Genomic DNA, 20,893 nt, shown 5'->3' on the forward strand with positions numbered 1-20,893 from the left:
TGGGGAGGAGAGGCTGAAGGTCTGCAGCGCCGCAACGAGTTCCTTTTCTTTTGAACTATTGACGAAATGGTTGCTTAGAGTTATGGAGTATTCGAAATGACTTCTTTCCTCGTTTACGTTGTATGTGTGTATATTGGATACCCGTAGGCCTACTTTCAACGGCGCTTGGATGCGATGGATGATTTACCAACGTACTAGCCTGAGGATCGACAGCTTGGTACTGCTGCTGTCTGCTTGACACTTTCACGTAAAGAGTACAAAAAGACATAGGTTGAGCAAGATTTGTCTTGTCCTATTTTACGCTAGGTTGATAGGGTTATGGCTTGGTACATGCCGCACTTCCCAACCCACACTGCGATGAATACCATGTTGCGCTTGAGCCCAATGCTAAAGATGATCAAGGCCTCTCTCCTTTTCCGTAGGCCACTCACCTCCGTCCGGCTCTTGTCTTCCCAAAAGCCTTTGAGATCTTTTACCCTGAGCCATTCCCTCTTCATAAACCCACCCGCTGAAGTCACAATGCTAAGAAACCCTATAAATCACGCCCAGAACAGAAAGAGAAGAAACCCAAGAAACAAGCATGCCCTGTACCCTTCCAACCCGTCGTGACGCCGTTTCCATGCACATGATGTAACCGGTAGCGGGGTATTTACGTTTCCTCTTCCCATCAACATCCTCATGAAACAGAATTCGAGTGCTCGCTCCATTCATTCCCCCGTTTCCGCCTAAAACCGTGAACCTCTCCAAGCCAGATGAGAAAAAGGGAGATGGCGTATCATGTCGTCTGCGGAGACTGGTGCTCCATCTTTGTTCCGTTACCGAATGACGCCCCAGTCGGATAGTCGGCCGCCGTCGCTGTCTTCCCTAGCTCCCGGCCTTCGCCCGAACACGTTCCAAAACCGTAGTGTCTCGTCACCGGCGCCGGTCACGACCGTTCTGCCGTCCGGGCTCATCGCCAAGTATAGCACACGATACGTGTGGCCTGTCAGACTGACCACCTGCGTCATCGAAGGGTACTTCCAGACAACGATTTGGTTCTGGCTGTAACCATGCGTTGACACAATCTCATTGGAGTTCTTGGACCAGGCGAGATTGCAGACCTGGCTACCCGTGTCGACCTCGTTAATGACAGACCCGCGGACTGTGTCGTGAAAAATAATTCTGCGATCCGCGGTTCCACCTCCCGAAGCCAGTAATCCACGTTGGTGGGGTGACCAGGCAATGGCCTTGACAGCCGCGGTGTGGTCCGAGAACTTCCAAAGCGGCGTCTCTGAGAGCTTATCCCATACCATGAGCTTGTTATCGTTGCCACCGCTAGCGAGCTGGCCGTCTTCGCAGTTCCATTTCAGGCCACAAACCTCCTGCTTATGGCCGACAAGTTTCCTGAGCCATTGGTCAGGGGCGCGAACGTCGCGGTGGTAGATGAGTCGGTCGCGAGAACCCGATGTCAAGATGTGAGTGTTCCAGGCCAGGGATCCCACTCTCGCTGTGTGGCCCGTCATCGTCCGTAGTCGTCTTGTCTTTTCCGCATCCCATATCTGAACCAGCCCCTTTCCGGTCCCAATTGCAATGTGCGTTCCCTTCTGGATCCACGACACACTCGTTACCGTGTCATCCTCGAGCGTACAAAGCTTGTTGACACGACTTGTCTGAGCATTCCACATGTAAACACTGGATCCAAGGCCTACCCCCAGCACGTTTGCGCTGCCCCAGTCGACTAAGTTCAGGTAGAAGTCGTCTGCCAGATCCGGGGCATCGAGCACCTTGTAAGGCACCTTGCTGACCGCTCGGGGTTGTCGCCGCGGGCTGAGTAACATTTGCTGGCTATTGAAGCGGACTGGAGAGAGACTATAGATCTCGGAGCGTGTGTCCAAGTTGGGGCCATGCCGGCTTTGAGGTGTTCTTGAAGGTGTTAGATGACCTGCGTTGCTGAGCTGTCGAGGTGACATGTAAGAGAACAAGTTTTTGTGGGGCGTTGATGGTGTCAGAGATGATGGCAAGGAGTTGGTAGAAGCGTTGTTCGGGGGTGTGCGAGACCTCGTGCTATCCCGTATATGCGCCGAGTGGGATGCGGTAGATAAAGAACGGTCTGGAGACAGAGTCGGTGGTGTTGCTTGCGGTATTGAACCCTCAAAGAGTTCAGCGCGGAGCAGGGTCGAGAATGTACGGTTTGCCTCCTCAGCTAGATGAAATTGGTCAGATCGAACATCGGCGTCTGCCTGGGCAGGTATAGCTCACTCTTCTGGAAGTGAAGCTCTCCATGAGGGGTACGCTTTTTTTGCTTGGATGGTGTCGCTGGGGAGCCATCTTCGTGGAGCAAGCTGAAACTGGCTTGAAGGTCTTGGCCTGACCGTGTGGGAATGAATCTAGCAGTTCCATATTAGAAACGGTTTGCGGGATGAGAGGCATCGCTGCACACGCACCTATCGCCATTTATCCTTTGGCGCTTTCGGTGTGGACTGGCACCTGGAGTGCTTTCCCGTTGTGATCGGTGGTGCATTTCTCGAAGCAAAGCACTGTCGACAGCGTCGGCGTCGAAAGCGTTGGCACGAGCCGATTCACTAGGTCTCCCACTATGTTGGCTCTTGCGCTGGTTCGCGTTCTCAAGATTTTGGCGGTTCTCGAGGTGCCCTCGATCGGAGGGAGGAGGAGGTGTTGCGAAGCGAGCGGGAGTCGCGGCTGCGGAATCACTTGTCTCTGCTACAGGTCTCTTAGTGGAAGAAGAGGCGGCAACGGCCGCCGAAGAATCGACCGGAATCGTCATTTTGGGGTGGTTTGCGTCGAGTTGACGGCTGGGATCGTTGCGGTTGCGCGGGAGGTTGAGGTCCAGCAAAGGCGGCTGGGACGAGCGTCGGGGGGAGATGGCGGGGAAGGGACCGATCCAGTAGCACACCAGCAGCAACACCTGTGCGGGCCGAAGATGTTATCGCAGTTGAGGCGGCCAACAATGATTATTGAAAAATGATGTCCTTGCGAACGTCGGCAGCAACTACAGGTTGCTCGAATGGTCGGCAGGTCGTTTCGGTTGGTCGGCGCGGTCAAACGAATCACCACCTTATCCCTGACGGTGGTGTTGAGGTTGTTGTCGTTCGCATGCTTTTCCCACTGGTCGCAAGAGCTCGGGCGTTATCAACAAGGTGCTGGAAAGCAAAGCGCAATGTCGTCGAATGAATGATTAGTTGGAGAAGAAAAAGAAGATACAGATAACACAAGACAGATGTCGTCGCCGGGGCGTGCAGGGCGGCTGTCGGACGTCGAGTGTGTACAGATCCAAAAGATAGTCAGTGGCCACGAAGTGCAAAGCAGAGAGGTGGGCGGCAAGAGCCAGCGGCGGAAGGAGGTGCGGTTGATGGTGAGTGACGGGAGGTGAGGTGAGATGCGGTGCGGCGCGGTGCGTCCCAGTGGCCAGTAAGGTGCAACGGCGGTCCAGTAGCCACCCAATCCTCAGTGAAGCACCTCAGGGTAGTTGTTGACGGGGGACCTGTCACCTTCAGTACTCTGTAGGAAGAAACTGCGAGAAGTGGGCGCTGGTGGAAGGTTGAACTGGGGGAGTCGCGGTTAAGGCAGTGCACTAGCCTCTTTAGGGTCTTAGCGTTGACGGCAGAGCAACAACACGACGGCGGTAGTCCCCTAGGGCCGCTGTCTGGGTCGCCTTCCAGGGGGTTTTCCATCCATTTGGACGCGACGGGCGAGGTTGGGGCAAAAGGGCGTTTGGCGTTGGTGCTGCAGCGTACCGCATCGGGGGGGGGGGGGGGGGGGGTGGGGGAGAACACAATAACATTAGCAAGGGCAGTCACGGGCGAATAACAATAAACAACCCGTCGCCAAAGTGGCCCGTGGATGAGGGGGTTCAAGACTCAACGCGGTAGGCAAATATTATCCAGAGTTGCTTTTTCCCCCTCGATATTTCTTCCCATTGTGATGTTACTGAGTTGCAACGGGGCACCTACAGATAACACGAGGCAAGACAAACAGACGGGAGCCCATACTGCAGATATCAACATTCTCCATGTTGCTAGCTAATGCTGCCAACTGAAAATACATGACGTTCCGTCAAATGCACTATTCCATACTTGCTTGCGACTATGATAGTCTTCACCATGGGTACAAGTCTCAACCACTTTCTAGAACCGCATGGCTTGTCGTGAATTACCTCACCTTACCCTGATGCTTCCAGTGAGGCGCAAACAGGGTGATGTTAGTCTTGTCAGCTCACTACCCAGTGGGCCGGCCACACAGGCTGTTGTTGCACTGGTTGGTTCCTCAGACAATGCCACCCGTCAACATTGTCGGATTCCCTAGCTTTGCAACACTGTATTGTGGACAAGATAGCCCAGCTTCTGTGGAGAGGATTTCCAATTTCGAAAGCGCTGGATTCATGATGGGCAGCGAACAGTTGCCCAAGGATGAACGTACGCAGTCCGTTGCCTGAGATGCCAAAACACACCAAAGAATAAGAAGAAAAAATCGGCCATGCAAGGTACGAACGGAATGGGACGGAATGGGGTGGGATGGGATGGGATGGCAGCCGTGCCGAAACAGATCAAACTGGCGTATGTGTTTGCGTGTTTGGCGCTTCCCTAGGCGATGGGGGTTCGCGTCCTTACCGTCCCCGTCTCGAGAAGCCGCGTTGGAATTCCAGTTGCGTGTTTCCTGCCTCCCTGGCGGGGCAAAGGGGCCAGGGGGGAGGCTGGGGCAACACGGTGAAGGGCGTTGTTTATTTATGTTGACGGCGTCTCAGAGAAGGCCCCGTTTCGGACGAGAAAACAAGTCGGTCCTGGCTGTCAACGGAACACCATAGACCAATCCCACCCAGGCATTCTCCAACAAGCCTGGAGAGGGGCCGCGACGTAGACACGCTGTAAGCCAGCCGACACGTGCTGGCCATCTGTTTTTGGTCGAGGGAGACCCCTAAAGCCAGTTCCGCGTCTGCCACAAAGAATCGACCTAGGGCCAAGCCACCCAGCCTCCGTATCCGTTGCATGGGTCAACCGATGGAATCTCCCTACCAGACAACAAAGCTTGCATTGGAATGCGTCCTCGCTAGTTGCGCATTGATAGTGTTTGCCGTGGAATCCCAATTCTGCAGGTTTCGACCGTTGATGCGAGCCCTGTTCTGTCTGCGAGACCTGCATTCTAGACTTTTGGCCCGTACTGTCTTGTTTTGAGCACGAGAAACTGAGTGGTACTGAAACATTCACGGATTATTTCCAACGTCGAGAAGAACAGGTCCCCCTAATGAGCCGACTGACTTTAGCTAGGTGAACAAGAGTTGAGGGAAGGCTTTGGGCGCTTACAAAGGGCGCCCGGGGGTATGTCATTTGGACGCCCTGGGGAAGATTGAGCGTCGGCTGGATGTGGCAAGAGCGCGTCGTTTTCGCGTCTTTACGCGTAAAGTGAAAACACCGCACTCTCTTCCTTCTCGTGTAAAGTTGGTTCTGTCCCGTACAGTGCCACCATCTCCTTCGCACACCTCATATGGTAAGGTGCATCGCCTGGAGCCCAAGGCATCACCCCGACCAACCTTGGCCATCGCTGACCTAATCATCACGTCGACAATCCCATCCCTACCACTCACTCACACTCCTCCGAAAGGCACCGACTGCGCGACTGCATGACTGCTTCTACCAGGCCTTTTGCAACGGCTGGGAATCGACGAATGGGGGGTCTTGCGCGGACGCACTTGAACAGAATTGGCTTCTTACTCTACACACGTGCAACCTCTTTTCGCTGACAGACGCTCACGTCTAGTTTGGCCGTCAGTCTAATGTTGAACCCTGAGAGGACGTTCGACGGACCGAAGCCTCGGAACCTGGTTGCCATTCCTCAGTTCAGACAAAGCCATTCACCATCCAGAAGGTTTCCTGCGGCCCCGCAGGAGTCAAATCTTGCCGCTCACACGAGCTGCCAAGGGAAGAGCGAGACGAGAACAGATAGAGTTGGGTCGGTCGAGGCTTGATGCTCTCTGACCAATTGCGTTCGGCACAGCTTCGACCTTCCAGTTGTCCAGTCATGGACCCATTCGGCGCTATCTAGGTGGTATCCAAGCTTCAGAGAACAACAATGGGACGTTGATATCGGCCACGACTCAAATTCACTCCGACGAAGCGGTTATCTCCGGTACTGGGATCTGTTCGCATAGCCTCCCTGCCGCCAGCAGCATAAGCCAAGCACAAGCTCTGAATTGCCGCGTGGGAGCCTAACTGCTAGGCATCTTTGCCGCCAGTTTCTTTAGCAAAAGGCCCCGCCCTTGCGCAGATACTGGATAAGACATGATCGGATGTGATAGAAGTCGCTCACAGATGCAAGAAGTGATAGCCCTACCTGTTTCGGGCTGGGACAAAGGACAATCTACTCGAACACCTCAGCCACCTGTATCCTCACGGACAACAATGGTTCATGGCGACGGCCACAATTACTACGAGAGGTCTTTCGCCGAGTAAAATGTGTCACTGGAGGCCAAGAAAAAATCGCGTTACCAGCACTGCGACTCAGGTAATGGTCTTTGACAATCTCCGCCCCTCGGGATAGATACAACCGCCTACAAATCCACAGTCAGGCGTCAGCTAATCTCTGACAATGATGTCGTCCGACCGCCGATTCGAGCTTTCCATCACAGCTCCGGGGATCGAATGAGCACGGGCATCGAAGCAGATGTTCAGGCTCTTCTAGCTAAGTCAGGCTTATGCTACCGGCCCTAGGCTTTGGAGCAAGCGACAGGATACGCAGATTTGATTTGGAAATAGCCCCAGGCCTAGCTCATCTGCCAGATGCCACTCACCAGGTTGTGAGCGCTGCCCTTTGTCCCAATCAGGACATGGGACGAGGTCCGTGTACCGGCCGAGTGGGGCCGATATCGAATCAGTCGAAGCGCGGGCTTTGTGTTGCTTTTAATCCATCGACTCCTCGAGGGTCCCCCCACTGCCCACTTCTGTCCGATGTCACCCGAGACTCGCACGCAAGACTTTGCATGGCAAAGAATTGTATGACTGGAGAAGCGCAGAACCAACATCCCCGTCGATGGCACAGACGACGTTGCGCTTTTGCTCGGAATACTACAGAGTATACAGTACACATTGCGACCCTGACCACGCTAGACAAGGTCGACCGACGAATCCCTGTACAAGTCCTCGTTTTCTGTCGGCGCCTGACGGGCTGAATTGCGGTTATCCGACTTTGTCATGGCCATCGCTATTGCTGTGGACATCGTGACAATATCTGGACCGCATCCTGTAGTACGTACCCGAATATACATAGCTCACTGGCATTGCCCCAGTCCAGGCCGCAGCAGAGGAGTGTATCGATCGGCACGGCGCCAAAGGGAACAACCCATGTGGTGTCAAAGACCACAGTTTGTTACCTTCTGAAGCTAACTCGAAGCTAGGAGCTGCCTCGTCCTTCCCCGTCAGGTCCGTTTCTGCCCTGGCTGAAAATAGCCAACTACTATGTACCATGGCTTCTTCCTCTAGGGCATGGGTTCCAATGATGCTTCCCCATTGGAGTCGCAGCAAGGCTCTCGGAAACACCCTGCATCTCATTTGCCGAGACCCGGTGAAGAAGTCTTGTTCATCCTCCCCGTAACCCAAAAGGGTCATGTTAGGGTATCCTGGTGTGTCCACGGACCCAGAAACCGTGGATGAATGGATGATGAATGATGGATGACGGGTTTGTCCATCCAGTCCAAACGCCCCCACGGCCGTGCAGAGTTCGTGTGGTCTATCAAGCATACCTACGACACTAGTTCCAGCCCGCCCCTGCTGCCTAGGCCTGCCAGCAAATCAACAAAGGCTCGTTGACGTTGATGTCTGGATGCCGCCCTTTCATTCATGAAAAATACCTTGTACTGCCTGGAACTACGCTAAGTTTGGCGGCTAGTTGATGATCTTGGTGTTCGGCGGAAAGTCGACTGGCAAACTCTGTCCCACTGGTAGCGACTATTTACCCTCCCACAACCTCCTGCAACACCACCCTGCGGGTGTGTGTCCTTTTCTCGTTTGCCGCCGAAGTCGACGAGTGCCTGCTTTGAGCTAAAGGCAGAAGACAAGGTACGGTCGGACGGGTACCTGACAAAATAAACTGGTCCGTTCACGAAGCACATGTGCCTGACATACCGCTTGTGCCTACTCTCCCCGCCCGTCTGTCAATGGTGAAGCTAGTCGTTGATCTTTACTCACACGCCCTCCTAGCCATAGCTTCGTCTCTGCCGCGCCCCTCCTCTTTGATCACCCTTCCCGCTGTCGGAATGGCGCTGCCCTGTCTCTGGCTGGATGACGTTGTGGAGGCCAATGGTTTGAACGCCCCATGTTTACTGTTCTTTGACATTTGATGCTCCTTTTCCCCCACCCTACAAACATCCTCAAGCGAGCCCAATATAAACCACTCTCCGTTCCCACCAGCAGCCATGTCCCAAGAACATGTCCCATCACCGGCTCGTGACTTTGGGCCACGTTCTGTGCTAACACTGTTCCGGCGCAAAAAGCACATGGCTCAAGATTCTCCTACCAACACCAATCATCGCCGACAAAGGCACGGCGAACTCATACAACCCCAGATGGCCGGCTTCAACTCTCTCAGTGTTACATCTCTCCGCAACCAGCAGCAGCAGCAGGGAGCAATGGATGCGGATGATGGCGGAGCTGATATTCCTGACATTCCCTTCAAGCGTCCTGTAAATCAGGCACTCAACCCGTCACGATTCCAGGAAGCTTGGGAAGATGACGACAAGAACTGGGCCACACATCAAAGGCCTATCAACCCCAACTCCATAGCCCACAAGCACGACAAAATGTAAGCACACAGAACCCGGGACCTGAGACAGATACCACGAGAACGGCAAAAATTGACAAAACATTGTAGTGCCGTACAGTCTCCTGAAATTCCTTCTAGGGGAAGAGTCAAGTCTCCTGAGCCCATCCACATCCAGCAGAGGCATACGTCCTCGAGCCCGCCGAGAAGTCCTCGTACCCGATCTTCAAGGTCAAGAGCCAATTCGACCACGTCATCGTATCAAACGAACAACACCTCACTCCCGCCTCTGCAGACCAAGGGCGCGGGTGATGACGAGATCCTCGAGCCATTGGCCGAGGAAGAGATTGAACCAGGCTCCTTCGACCTCGTGGTACCTTCACATGGCGACAGCGGACAGTACTCGTTGGAGGCTCGGTCCGAACTCCTCTTCTCGAAGGACCACCTTAAGGCCATTTTCAAAAACCATATCCTCCTTCAGCGGTTTACCGATTTCCTCCACTCCTCCCGCCCTGACACGCTGCCCCTCCTGACGTACTACCTTGACTGTTTAAAGGCACTACGTGCCATCGCCTACGCAAACGCCATTACAAATGGCTTAGATGCTTTGCCAGAGCATGAGTTCTCATCGGCGAGCACTGACCGCACAATCAACACCTCGCTGGAGAAGAAAGCAGAGGCTGCTTTCGACATCCTTGTACAAGAAGACCTCCCCGCTTACATTACATACATGTGGATCCAGACAGTTAGTATGTCGATCAAGCGGCGTATTACTGGAACACTTCCCGTCCAGCTCAGAGAGATGTCGGAAGGATTGGCGGAAGTTTTCTGTTTAACGGATCCGTCAAGGCATGACAACCCCATTGTCATGGCGTCTGAGGGTACGTACCCTACTCCTTGGGGCTGTGATGTGTACGTTGGCTAACATGGCGGCAGAATTCCACCGAACAACACAGTATGGAATGAACTATGTCATCGGCCGCAACTGTCGTTTCCTCCAAGGTCCAAAGACAAATCCTTACAGCGTGAAGCGACTACGCGAGAAGTGCCTGGCCGGGAAGGAGCATTACGAAACGTTCCTCAACTACCGCCGAGACGGCTCGCCTTTCATGAACCTCCTCATGGTGGCACCACTATACGATAGCCGCGGCACAGTCCGCTACTTCATTGGTGCCCAAGTGGACGTCTCAGGTCTCGCCAAGGAGAGCTCCGACCTTGAAGCTCTACAAAGTCTGGTCGTCGAGAGAGAGGCTGCAGCCGCCGCCAGCAATGGGCAGAACAAGTACGAGGACGAAGAGGAAGAGAAGGACGAGTTCCAGGAGCTTAGCGAGATGTTTAACATGGCCGAGCTTGAGACTGTTCGCAGGCGAGGCGGGAACATGCACCGTGTGCCACAGAACGAGAACCAAGCCGCAACATCGAAGAACTGGCACAAGCCTCGCATCCTCATCCAGGACGAATCCTCCTCCATTCACCAATCCAATCCCGCAATACCCCTGACGAGCGGCAAGCTCTCGGGCGTGTATGAACACTACCTCCTTGTTCGCCCTTACCCCAGTCTTCGCATCCTTTTCGCCTCACCGTCCCTCCGGCTACCGGGCATTCTCCAGTCAAATTTCATGGACCGTATAGGCGGCTCCAACCGCGTGCGCGAGGGCCTCTCGCACGCTTTCGCCGACGGCCATGGCGTCACGGCCAAAGTCCGCTGGATTAGCAAGTCCAGCAGCGAGGGTCGCATACGCTGGATCCACTGCACTCCCCTCCTGGGCAGCAACGGTGCCGTAGGTGTGTGGATGGTCATCCTCGTTGACGACGAGACCGAGGCCGGCGTCAAGAGCCGCAAAGAAGCGCCCCCCGTTGAAGGTCGTTTGCGCAGACCCGTCTCGGGTCAGCAACAGCCGCGCCCATCGGTCGACGACAAGATGAGCCTCGCAGGCTTCGCCGCCATGAACCGGGCGCGCGACGAGGTCGACGGATCCGCCGTCGACTTTGACACAGACGGACTTGAACGTCCCCCGAGTCGTGCGAGTCGAGTGAGCCTATCAAGCAAGCTAAGCCGGGGGCCCGTCAGTGCGTCACGTCGACCCGTGACCCCTCGCAGTTTCGACGACCTAGACGGAGGGCTCTCTCGGAGTCCGTACACGGTAAGGCTGGAGGATGAATAAGTCAAGTGCCCGATGCACTGTCTTACACTAGGGGCGAGCTTCGCCGTCATAAAGGTGTGGCGTTTTGATATTCTTAATGGTGGTTGCTGCGGGTTGCCCTCTTCCTACACTTGATACCATGCAACCCTTTGCTTGCTAATGATTAATTCTGGGCGGTAACGCTATGTCAAATGCTTCCAAGCGTAACGTTGTTCCTTTGATGTATGGTCTGGAATGGTGGACAGAAAGACAAAGTCTTCTGGATACGGCCAGCGCACACAAACACACAGACAGACAGACAGACATAACATATACTTTAATGCGGTATTGCAATATTAGCCACTCGATACAAGATAATGATATTGTTTGGAACCGCAAATCGCGGAAGCTCATCGAAATCTTGTTATCGTGAGTAGACACGAAGAAAACCCTTCCCCAGTTGTACAGAACAGACGGGACACTTCGAACCGGCCTATTGATGCGACTTCATTGACTGACTGCATCGATGACCGTGCTTTGTGTCTTCTTTCTGGCCCGAGTCTTGTGCTATCTGCCCCAACCAACAAATACGGACTCGTAGACATCAGTAAGCATCCAGCGCTCAGTGAAAGAGTCGGGTCGATCTTTCTTTGCTTTGGTTTCTAAGGCAAGACTTCCCCTTGTTGCATTGCTTGTCGTATTCATCAACTCGTGAAAATTCATATAGTCTAGTAAGTTTTGCGAGTGCTGGAAGCCGCCAAGTCCAGGGTCTACCCAAAAGCACGCCCTCATTTCTATGCCACTCCGAAATCCAACCTCAGCTACCCTTGGGAACATGAGTGATCAGCCTGTCGAGTCTCTGAATTGAGCTTCGGTAGTGATCCAATCGTCCGCATTTTGGACCTTGTCAATAAGCAATTGTGCTCAGCCTCCTCAAGCTTGAGCAGAGCCAGCTTGCTCCAGTAGCCGGGCACGCCAGCCGTTGCAGACCTCCTCGAAACCGCCTACGACATCGCCGCATACCCCGGCACACTCACGCTTGGCCAGCCTTTCGCTCCAGTTACCTCTGTTCAGCCATCGCTCGCCCTCTTCGCGAAGCTCTTCCTCCCTTCTAATCTCTGCGACCAGCTCTTTGGCGCTTTTCAAGCGACGCGTGGCCGTGGTCGTGGTTTGTCTGGACATATGGAGCGTATCTGAAAGATAGTTGAGGCTCTGTACAAGGTCCGAGGTTAAGGTATGGAGAGCTGTCAGAGAGTCGAAGGCTTTCGTTGTCGGGCGGGGCATCGACTCGGATAGTTCAATCAAAAGGGGCAATAGTTCGTCAATCGTCTCGGAGTCAGGGGGCGGGACAAGTGGCGAGAGAAGAGGGAAAGTGAGGTTGTGTAGTTGACGGGTCTGATGCGTGAGGTGAGTCGTGAGGGCCGAGTGGGCAGTGATAAGTCTGCAATCGTTAGTAAGGCACCATATCGCAAGGAAGTCAGTTTATGCATACCTCGTTGCGCTACCCTCGACACCAGCTTGAGAGCCCAGATCTCTCAAGCCTTCCGTGACACGGTGGAAAACTCCGTCCGTGGGCCCTCCGTTGCTCTCCGTTCCTCTCCTAGCCAAAGACTCGACAGCGTCCATCTTGGCCACCAGACTGGGCAGCATGCCGGGAGAGTCGAGATCTGACTCGGAACCATACTCGCTGCCGTCGTACTCGCTCCCACTCCGTCGATGGCCGCGTTGAGCGAGTGGCGGTGGACCCAGATTTATATTCTTCGCTTTGCCGCTGGCTTCACCAAGACTGGCAACGTCGACCCCGCTGTCTCGTATTCCTTCTGCCCCGCTGGCTCGTCTGTCGGCCTCTTGGACGTTGATATTTGGCGTCCCATTGCCGTTGCTGTTGCTGTTGTTGTTGTTGTTGTTGTCGTTGTCTTCTTCGTAGTATTCCCCCTCGTCTCCGGAATCGGAGAAGGCGTCGGCCAGCTCGTCTGCGAGGTTGCCCAAGCCATTACCACCACCGTCCATGCCACCGCCGGCGTACGAGATATCTAGGGCATCTTGGGTGTTGAAGCTACTTCGCAAAGGCGTCGCGGGATCGTTGGCGGAGGATCTTGATGTCCGTCTACGTTGAGGGGACGAGTTGACGCTGTTGTATTGGTACGAGGCATCGACGCTCGAAGGGTTACGAGAGTGCCCCGGAGTCTGCGGCATCGTGACAGGTAGGCTGAGTACTGATGGTCGCTCGGTCGGGGGTGAGGTGTAGTGCAGGTCCGACAATGCCGTGCAAAGGACACTTATAGGTAGGGAAAAAGTCTGGTCGATGACGCTCCACGACGTACTTGTGCTGGCAATCCAAACAGTCGAGTGTGTATGCAATGTTGTTGCTTGCTTGACCCGGGGGTTGCTGGTACAGTAACAAACGACAGGGGTTGTCGCATCAAATTGACAACAAGGAACATCCAAGTGGAGGGCGCTGTGAAAGGATGTCAAAACGGACTGGCGCTTGAAGACAAGAGCAGCGGTCGCGCAAAAACAAACTTGGGCGGAGCAGAGGTCAACGCCGGGTGCTCCCAGGTCATAGATAGAGTAATGTGAATGGCAGGCGAGCCTGAGATTGTGACCTCTCTTATTAATCTTAGTAGCGGGCTGATATGATTGTGTGACTGGCGCCCAGTGATTCAGTTAATGCAATTTGGGGGCTCTGCTTTGTTGTTTGGATTGTCAGCCGATGCGTGTATGGGTACTAAAGTACTGTAGTTTAATAAGGGCTGGCTACTATGCCTGTGCGTCACCCTCGTCGGTCCGGGGATGGTGTGCCGTGTGAAGAGGGAGATTGAAGGTGAACGGTTCGGCTTGTTGTGGAGGAAATGAGGGAAGAAGAAACTCGAAATGCTGCTCGCCGAGTTGTTGCCGCCCTCCAAGTGTCCTGCATGGTGTTGCGTTGCCGTTTCCCTTTGTCCTACGTCTCAGGAACCTCTGACCGCTGCGTACCCCCAAAAGGGACATTTGGGGGCACCTTATAGTGCCTGCATCTAGTGATCGAAGTATCCTTCCGTACGATTCACTAAGGGGTTGTACCTCGCAGGCGAGGCTTTGGACCCACCCGACAATCCGCGTACCTACGCGCTGCCTTATGTCAGCAATACGGAAACGAACAACAAACCCAAAAAAAAAACCAAAAAAAAACCACAAACCCACTTTCAATCTTCCTTGATTGAGGTTTGCCCGTTATCGTCCCTTATCGGGCACTAAGCGAACAAGAGCTCTGAAAGGAATATTCCTCTTGCGGCTGTTTTGCGGAGGAAAATCCCCAAGCATTAGCTGGACCCGGGGCTCCTGTTGTTGATAGTTGTCCTGAAGCGCCCAGCAGCTTCCATCGACCGACTATTGACAGCCTCAGCACCGACCCCTCCTCCCTTGCGGCCCCGAAACCCCTCCGCGACTGATCGCCAAACCCATCTTCACCCTCGATAGCCATGGCCACGTTTCGCCGATTTCGTCCTGATGATGTCAACAAATTCTCCAAGTGCAATCTCGACCCTCTCACCGAGACGTACGAGCTTGCCTTCTACCTTCAGTACCATGCCAAGTGGCCCTCCATGTTCCAGGTCTGCGAGGACATGAATGGAAACATCATTGGCTACAGTACGTCTGATGCCAAACTCACGGTTCGCTCGACTTGTCTGACTTGAGTCTCTAGTCATGGGCAAGCTCGAATCATCACCCGATGTATACAAATTCTCTGAACATTACCTTCCATGGCACGCCCACATTACGGCCCTGACCGTTGCGCCAGAAGCGCGGAGACTGGGAATTGGCAAAATACTGTCCGAGCAGTTGGAAGCCGCCGCCGACGCCAACGACGCCTGGTTCGTCGATCTTTTCGTCCGTACGAGCAACCACAAGGCAATTACATTCTACAAGAGCATGGGCTACAGTGTCTTCCGCGTGGTCAAGGACTATTACGGCGACCATGCTACAGACCCTACGCGTGACAGCGAGGACGCTTACGACATGAGGAAGCCGATGAAGAGGGATACGAAGCTCCAGCACATTAGAGACGATGGCGAGAAGCACGAGGTTGACCCGTCTGATGTTTGGTGAAAACATTTCCAGCGTTAAATCTAGCGGGGCTACCTGCCCTCGCAGGCCTAGGCAAGCCGCATGTGGTTTAGAGCCACGCTCCATCGACTTGATAGACGCTGCCGCTCACGAAAGAACTCTCTGGGCCGAGCAGGAATGCGATGACATTTCCGCACTCCTCGGCGGTTCCCTGGCGTTGGAATGCCGTTGGCTCGTCGAAGGCGGCGTCTGACGGGCGGTTGTGAAACTTCCAGGCCTTTTCCATCAGCGGCGTGTAAATTGCGCCGGGGGCCACGGCGTTGACGCGGACCTCGCGGGCGCCGTTCTCGTTGGCTGCCGCTCGGGTGAGCCCGATCACTCCGTGCTTGCTGGCATCGTATGCCCCATGCTTGGCAAACCCTATTGTGAGCTGGTCAGAGAAAGAGAGCTTCGTACACCAGGCAGTAAGGAGGCGTGACGTACCCTTGATGCCGTGAATCGATGCCACGTTGACAATGGAGCCACCGTCCGCTATGTTTCTGAGTTCCGCCCTGAGACAATACATGCAACCCGTCAAGTTGACGGCAATGATCTTGTGCCACTCCTCATCCTCGAGGTCGGCGATGGCCCGGATACCATGATGCTTGCCTATAACACCGGCCACGTTGGCAGCCCCGTCCAGGCGGCCAAACTGTTTTACAATGCCGTCAATCCAACCCTCAACCTCGTCCTTCTTAGAGACGTCGACTTTTGACACGGAAAAGGGCGTCTTCTGCTCCTTGAAGTAGGCTTCGGCGTCTTTCATAGCGTCCGGGTCGACATCCGCAATGCACACCGTGGCACCCCGCGTTGCGATAATCTTTGCCGTTGCAAGACCGATGCCACTGGCACCGCCAGTAAAGGCATATACCTTTCCTTCGAGTGATGCCATGGTATCAGTAGGCCTATGTTTTACAAAAGTGACTCTGTGCGAGATTTTGGTATAAGTTCGCCCAGAAAGTGAGCATCAGGAAAGGACGGAGGTGGGCCAGAGCTCATCATGAGGAATAACCCTCAAATGCAGTGTAGAGCCTGGAGAATGTTCCGCATTTCCGACGCAAAGCCGCTGCCCAATCGGATGACTTATCTGTAACTAGAACATCTAGTTCGCATGCACTTGACCCGGACCGAGGCAGGCGAGAGTTTTTGGGGGTTTCCCCATGATGGTCAGCGGTGGTGTCCGAGGCCCCAAGTCTCCAGTATCAGAAGAACAAGAAGGCATATAGCAGGTCTTGAAGGGAGTAACCTTCCTTGACTCAGTCGTCCAGGGAGTCTTGTTTCAACATTCCATCCATGGCGGAATAAGCAGTTGTTTATTGGTGCTCTTCTAAACTATTAAGACGAGCATGTTAAGAGGGCCGCAAGTGTGTGTATATTAAACGAGCAAGATATGATCACGTCAAAGGCCGACAGCCTTGCCGAACCTCACATCTGAACTTTGGACCAACTCGTTGGGACCATGTTTGACATGAGTTCGGCTTGTTCCTCTCGAAAGTTTACAAAGACCAGGTGACAGAGCCGAATGGGAGGAAGCATCCGCAACTTGAACTCTCGATTCGAGGCAGCTCTTCAAACCCCGCACAAAGCTGCCCCGCTGTCCCGCAAAACAGGGGCTTGTGGCGCGGCAGTTAGTGTTTGATTGGTGCCAATCGAGTCACCTACCGCTCTTCTGATTCGCCATCAGTCCATCGGCAGGACGGGAGGCCCAGCCTTGTTTCTCGCAGCGTCCTCCACCTGACCCGCCGAACCCGCAGCTCCTGACGTACATGCCGCTTTACCTGTGACCGGCACGTAAGCTTCGACCCCAGATTTCTCCAACTGTTCCCGTGCCATATCTAGGTACCATATACCTTTCCTTGGTGTGCTGGCGGTGCCTAGTGTAGAGCTTAGGTATGATGCTTGTGCTCTTGGAGCTGGTGTAAAACAGGGCCGAGGAAGGGTCAGGTTGTCCGAGACATCCTCTTCTTACATTTCTTCACCTCACCTCACCCCACCTGATCTTCTCTCTTCCTGCTCTGTGCAAAACTGCCGCTGGTTCTTTTCCTGCGCCCTTGTTCATTTCGCATCGCAAGGAGGCGCGCCCATATCTCCTATCCTCTACCTCATATTTGACCAGTTGCCCGTCCCCTTGTGATAAGTTCTGCTCATTGGGCGACTACCCGATCCGCAGTTCCTGTCTGTTGTCGGAGCTGGTTCTCGGGACGCTCTCTCCACCATGCGCCTCTCTTCGCTGCTGGTCGCCGCCGTGATGGCCAGCGCCTCGACTTTGACGCCTCCCGTCCTTCCTTTGATTGTCCGCAATCCGTACCTCAGCACCTGGCTGGGCAACGCTCGCGATGCGCCGTGGGAACACTGGCCCTATTTCTGGACGGGCTCGAGCGTAAGCGCTGTTTGGCCTGTCGCCCGCTTCTTATGTTCGTACTCGCTGATTTGAAGCTGCTTGTCAGGTTGGCTTCTCCGTCATGGCCTCTGTGTCGGACTCCAACACTGTATATCCTTTGCTAGGACGGCCTCAGGACTCCTTGCCCCCGTCCTCCAAGTGTGTTATAGGCGCTCCCGTGTCGTTGATGGTTGCGTGCTGACATTCTTTCTGAAACTACAACCTGTCTTTCCCAACTTACTTGGGCGCGGCTTTTGACGCATCGACAACGAACCTGTCCTACTCAATCCCCCCGCCTTCGGGAGCCTCTGGACCTGTCAAAGTCGTGCTCTCGTTTCTCTCGCCCATCACGCCCACGTCTACCTTTCGCCAGTCGATTCCTGCTGCGTATCTGACTGTCCACGTCGAGGGCTCCTTCGACATCAGCATCTATACTGACGTGAATGGCGAATGGGTTAGCGGCAACAGGGATAATGGCATTATCTGGGAGTTGAGCAAGCCAAAGGCCTTGCAAGAGCAGACGGCTGCTCTCAAGACTTGGAAGGTAAGCAGGCAGTCGCAGCAGCTGCTTACCGAATTCGCCGACCACGCGGAATGGGGCACACTTCACTTCACTGGGCCGGCCGACGCTTCCCATCAAGCTGGAACCTCTGGCATTTTGCGCCAGCATTTTGCGGCAAAGGGCTCCCTGAAGAACGAGGTCGATGGTTCGTTTAGAAAGATCATGGACGAGGAGCCAGTCTTTGCCTTCTCCAAGACTTTCCACCTGAGCAACAAGACTGGTTCTGGGACGGCATCAGCGGACAGTGTTCTCTTCACTTTTGCCCTTGTTCAGGACCCTGTGGTCCAGTTTGCGGCTGCTAGAGGACTTACGCAGATGCGCCCCCTGTGGTCTTTCTACTTTGCCACGCCCATCGAGCTTGTACAGTACCACTACGACGACTTTTCCGCGGCCAGCTTGCTGGCTAGCAACTACTCTGGTCAGCTGGCTATCGACGCGTTTGCCTCGGGCTCTCAGGATTACCAGGACATTGCTGCGCTGTCCGCTCGCCAGGTACTGGGTGCCACGCAGTTCTCGGGAACTCCTGACAACCCCATCCTGTTCCTCAAGGAGATCTCTTCCAACGGAAACTTCCAGACGGTTGACGTGATCTTCCCCGCGTTCCCATTTTTCTTGTACACGAATCCCCGTTGGCTCGCCTACTTGTTGGAACCCTTACTCGAGCACCAGCTGAGCGGACAGTACCCCAACGACTATAGCATGCATGATCTGGGCGCCCATTTTCCTAATGCCACTGGTCATTCCGACGGCAGAGACGAGTACATGCCTGTGGAAGAGTGTGGTAACATGCTCATCATGGGCCTAGCGCTTGTCAACGCTTTCAAGTACGACACCCAGCCGGCATTCCTTCAGTCTGTTGAGGGTCATGCACGCGCCCACGGTCAATTCGAAGCAGAAACTAGCAGCGTCCAGCCATGGGCTCTATCTATGGACTCGTACGGTATAGACCGCTCCTCGGCCGAAGTTGCTATGAGAGGCTCCAAGGAAGCCGAGAAGTGGGTGTCCCGGTCGTACGAGCTCTGGACCAAGTGGACGGGATACTTGGTTCGCGAATCGCTCATTCCGGCGAACCAGCTCTGCACGGACGACTTCGCCGGGTGGCTCGCGAACCAGACGAACCTGGCTCTCAAGGGCATCATCGGTATTAAGGCCATGGCCGAGATCTCCAACGTCCTGGGCAAGACGGACGACGCGAAGTACTACACGGATATTGCGACCGACTACATTGACAAGTGGCAAGGCTTCGGTATTTCCAGGGACGGTACCCACGCCAAGCTGGCTTACACATGGTATGGGTCTTGGACGACCATTTACAACCTCTACGCAGACTCGCTACTCTGCTTCCATCTGCCAGAGGAGAAGAAGCCATCGACGCACGGCGGACAATTCATGGGGTGGTTCCAAAAGGCCATAGGCATCAAGGCGCGGTCGACGTTCGTCCCGGACAAGGTGTACAGCATGCAAAGCAACTGGTACCACGCGGTGCTACAGCACTACGGGCTCCCGCTCGATAGTCGTCACCTATATACGAAGAGCGACTGGGAGTTCTTTGCCGCGGCCGTCACAAGCAAGAAGACCCGCACGGAGATCCTTCAGAGCATTGCGACTTGGGTTAATGAGACGACGACTGGTAAGCGGGCTGAAGAAATCACCACCAACGGTTAAAAGTAGGCTAACTCATTGTCGCAGACCGGCCTTTCACAGATCTTTACGAGACAGAGGGTACTGGTGGATGGCCAGGCCCTCACTTCATGGCCAGGCCCGTAGTCGGAGGCCACTTTGCCTTCCTGGCGCTGGAGAGGGCTTGCGGCGGCAAGGCCGTCGGGGGTCTGAGCTTCCTGGATGAACCGGAGGCGTTTGCCGAGGTAGATGTCCGCAAAGCACTTGAGGCTGAGATGTTTATCGCGGGTTCTCTGGGGTCGGAGCAACAGGTGATGGACGACCTTTAAGGCATTGTAGTTCTGGGTTGGACATGGCAGACTCGAATGCCTGTTTACTAGGGGATTTGCGGTTGTTGGGGCATGCGAGGCATGCGATCCCAGCCCATTAGAACCACGAGAAACAGCATATGAAGGGTATATTCTTAAGTGGCAGGCTAAGCTGTATCCGACGGCGCCTGACATGGTAAGAAGGCTAGTATGTAGACTGAGATCCTAGAGCACGTCCTCTAGGTAGTCTGTCATCGGATTGAAACGGCCTTGGTTAACAGTTGCAATCATGATCTAATGAAACGTCATGAATCCATCAGAAGAAGACTACTATAGTATGTGCGTATCTCAGTTCGGGACCAGCAAAGACCGGGACCAGAGAATTGTGGTCTGTGCATACGTTATTGTGGGGGGTCACGAGCTTATGTTCCCGGACTCACTGAACGCTAAAACAAGATCTCTCGTCAACCAGCTGGGGAAGTCTTTCCAATTCAATATGAGTACTTAGGGGAAGCCTGTACCCCCATTCAAGCATATCTTTGTCATTGCTATCGCTTGCTAGATGGTCTACTTAACAACGCTCGATGGCTTCTCAGAAACTCCAGATGCAATCCCTTGCCAATCAAACAGTTTGCATAGAAACCCAGCAAATGGGATAGAGTATCATACGCATCTCATCTTGCATGCACCGTAGCAACCGAAAGAAAATAGAATTTAAACCTCAGGTACCAAGGTCCCTAAAACGCTGACTTGGATGTGGATCCATGCCTCACTCAGCAGGGCCATTGTGGCCCCTCATTGGTCAGTGGATGACAGGGAGAAGGGAGAGTAGTGTAACGCCAAGCTCGTTGGCGCACAGTTGTGTCTTTCCCTTTCTCTGACTCTTGGCCTCTGGTCTCTGCTGATGCCCCCTTGTCGTAGTCCTTCCACCCTTCACGGCCCCCCCAGGCAATCAGTCAATCAATCGATTCATCAATCACTTTTTTTTTCTCTTTCCCTTTCGCCTCCTTTGCCCGCCCTGCCTTGCTCGACCAACAAGCCACACAGCACAACGCCCCTGCTGCCTACG

At 54.3% G+C, this 20,893-nt stretch overlaps 6 protein-coding genes across 6 annotated transcripts; 3 read left to right on the top strand and 3 right to left on the bottom strand.

Annotated features, from left to right (window-relative positions):
* Positions 1-815: 815 nt before the first annotated feature.
* On the bottom strand, positions 816-1,817 carry ColSpa_09025 (fizzy-related protein; the record flags this gene model as incomplete). The annotated part of the gene is made up of 1 exon (XM_049275237.1): positions 816-1,817. One exon carries the CDS (start codon positions 1,815-1,817, stop codon positions 816-818), a length of 1,002 nt encoding a protein of 333 aa, XP_049131194.1.
* A 6,734-nt stretch (positions 1,818-8,551) lies between these two features.
* Positions 8,552-10,910, top strand: ColSpa_09026 (phototropin-2; the record flags this gene model as incomplete). Its single annotated transcript, XM_049275238.1, has 3 exons — positions 8,552-8,787; positions 8,887-9,626; positions 9,682-10,910. The coding sequence occupies 3 exons, from the start codon at positions 8,552-8,554 to the stop codon at positions 10,908-10,910; spliced, it is 2,205 nt and encodes a 734-aa protein (XP_049131195.1).
* Positions 10,911-11,801: 891 nt separating this feature from the next.
* Positions 11,802-13,064, bottom strand: ColSpa_09027 (uncharacterized protein; the record flags this gene model as incomplete). The annotated part of the gene is made up of 2 exons (XM_049275239.1): positions 11,802-12,309; positions 12,361-13,064. The coding sequence occupies 2 exons, from the start codon at positions 13,062-13,064 to the stop codon at positions 11,802-11,804; spliced, it is 1,212 nt and encodes a 403-aa protein (XP_049131196.1).
* A 1,265-nt stretch (positions 13,065-14,329) lies between these two features.
* On the top strand, positions 14,330-14,957 carry ColSpa_09028 (N-alpha-acetyltransferase 20; the record flags this gene model as incomplete). Its single annotated transcript, XM_049275240.1, has 2 exons — positions 14,330-14,498; positions 14,554-14,957. 2 exons carry the CDS (start codon positions 14,330-14,332, stop codon positions 14,955-14,957), a joined length of 573 nt encoding a protein of 190 aa, XP_049131197.1.
* Positions 14,958-15,024: 67 nt separating this feature from the next.
* Positions 15,025-15,846, bottom strand: ColSpa_09029 (levodione reductase; the record flags this gene model as incomplete). The annotated part of the gene is made up of 2 exons (XM_049275241.1): positions 15,025-15,335; positions 15,399-15,846. The coding sequence occupies 2 exons, from the start codon at positions 15,844-15,846 to the stop codon at positions 15,025-15,027; spliced, it is 759 nt and encodes a 252-aa protein (XP_049131198.1).
* Positions 15,847-17,169: 1,323 nt separating this feature from the next.
* ColSpa_09030 (putative glutamine amidotransferase DUG3) lies at positions 17,170-19,845 on the top strand (the record flags this gene model as incomplete). The annotated part of the gene is made up of 5 exons (XM_049275242.1): positions 17,170-17,334; positions 17,402-17,495; positions 17,640-17,788; positions 17,879-19,526; positions 19,586-19,845. 5 exons carry the CDS (start codon positions 17,170-17,172, stop codon positions 19,843-19,845), a joined length of 2,316 nt encoding a protein of 771 aa, XP_049131199.1.
* Between the last annotated feature and the right edge of the window lie 1,048 nt (positions 19,846-20,893).

The sequence above is a fragment of the Colletotrichum spaethianum genome (genome assembly GCF_022836535.1).
Source record: "Colletotrichum spaethianum MAFF 239500 DNA, contig26, whole genome shotgun sequence".
Taxonomy (NCBI): Eukaryota; Fungi; Ascomycota; class Sordariomycetes; order Glomerellales; family Glomerellaceae; genus Colletotrichum; species Colletotrichum spaethianum.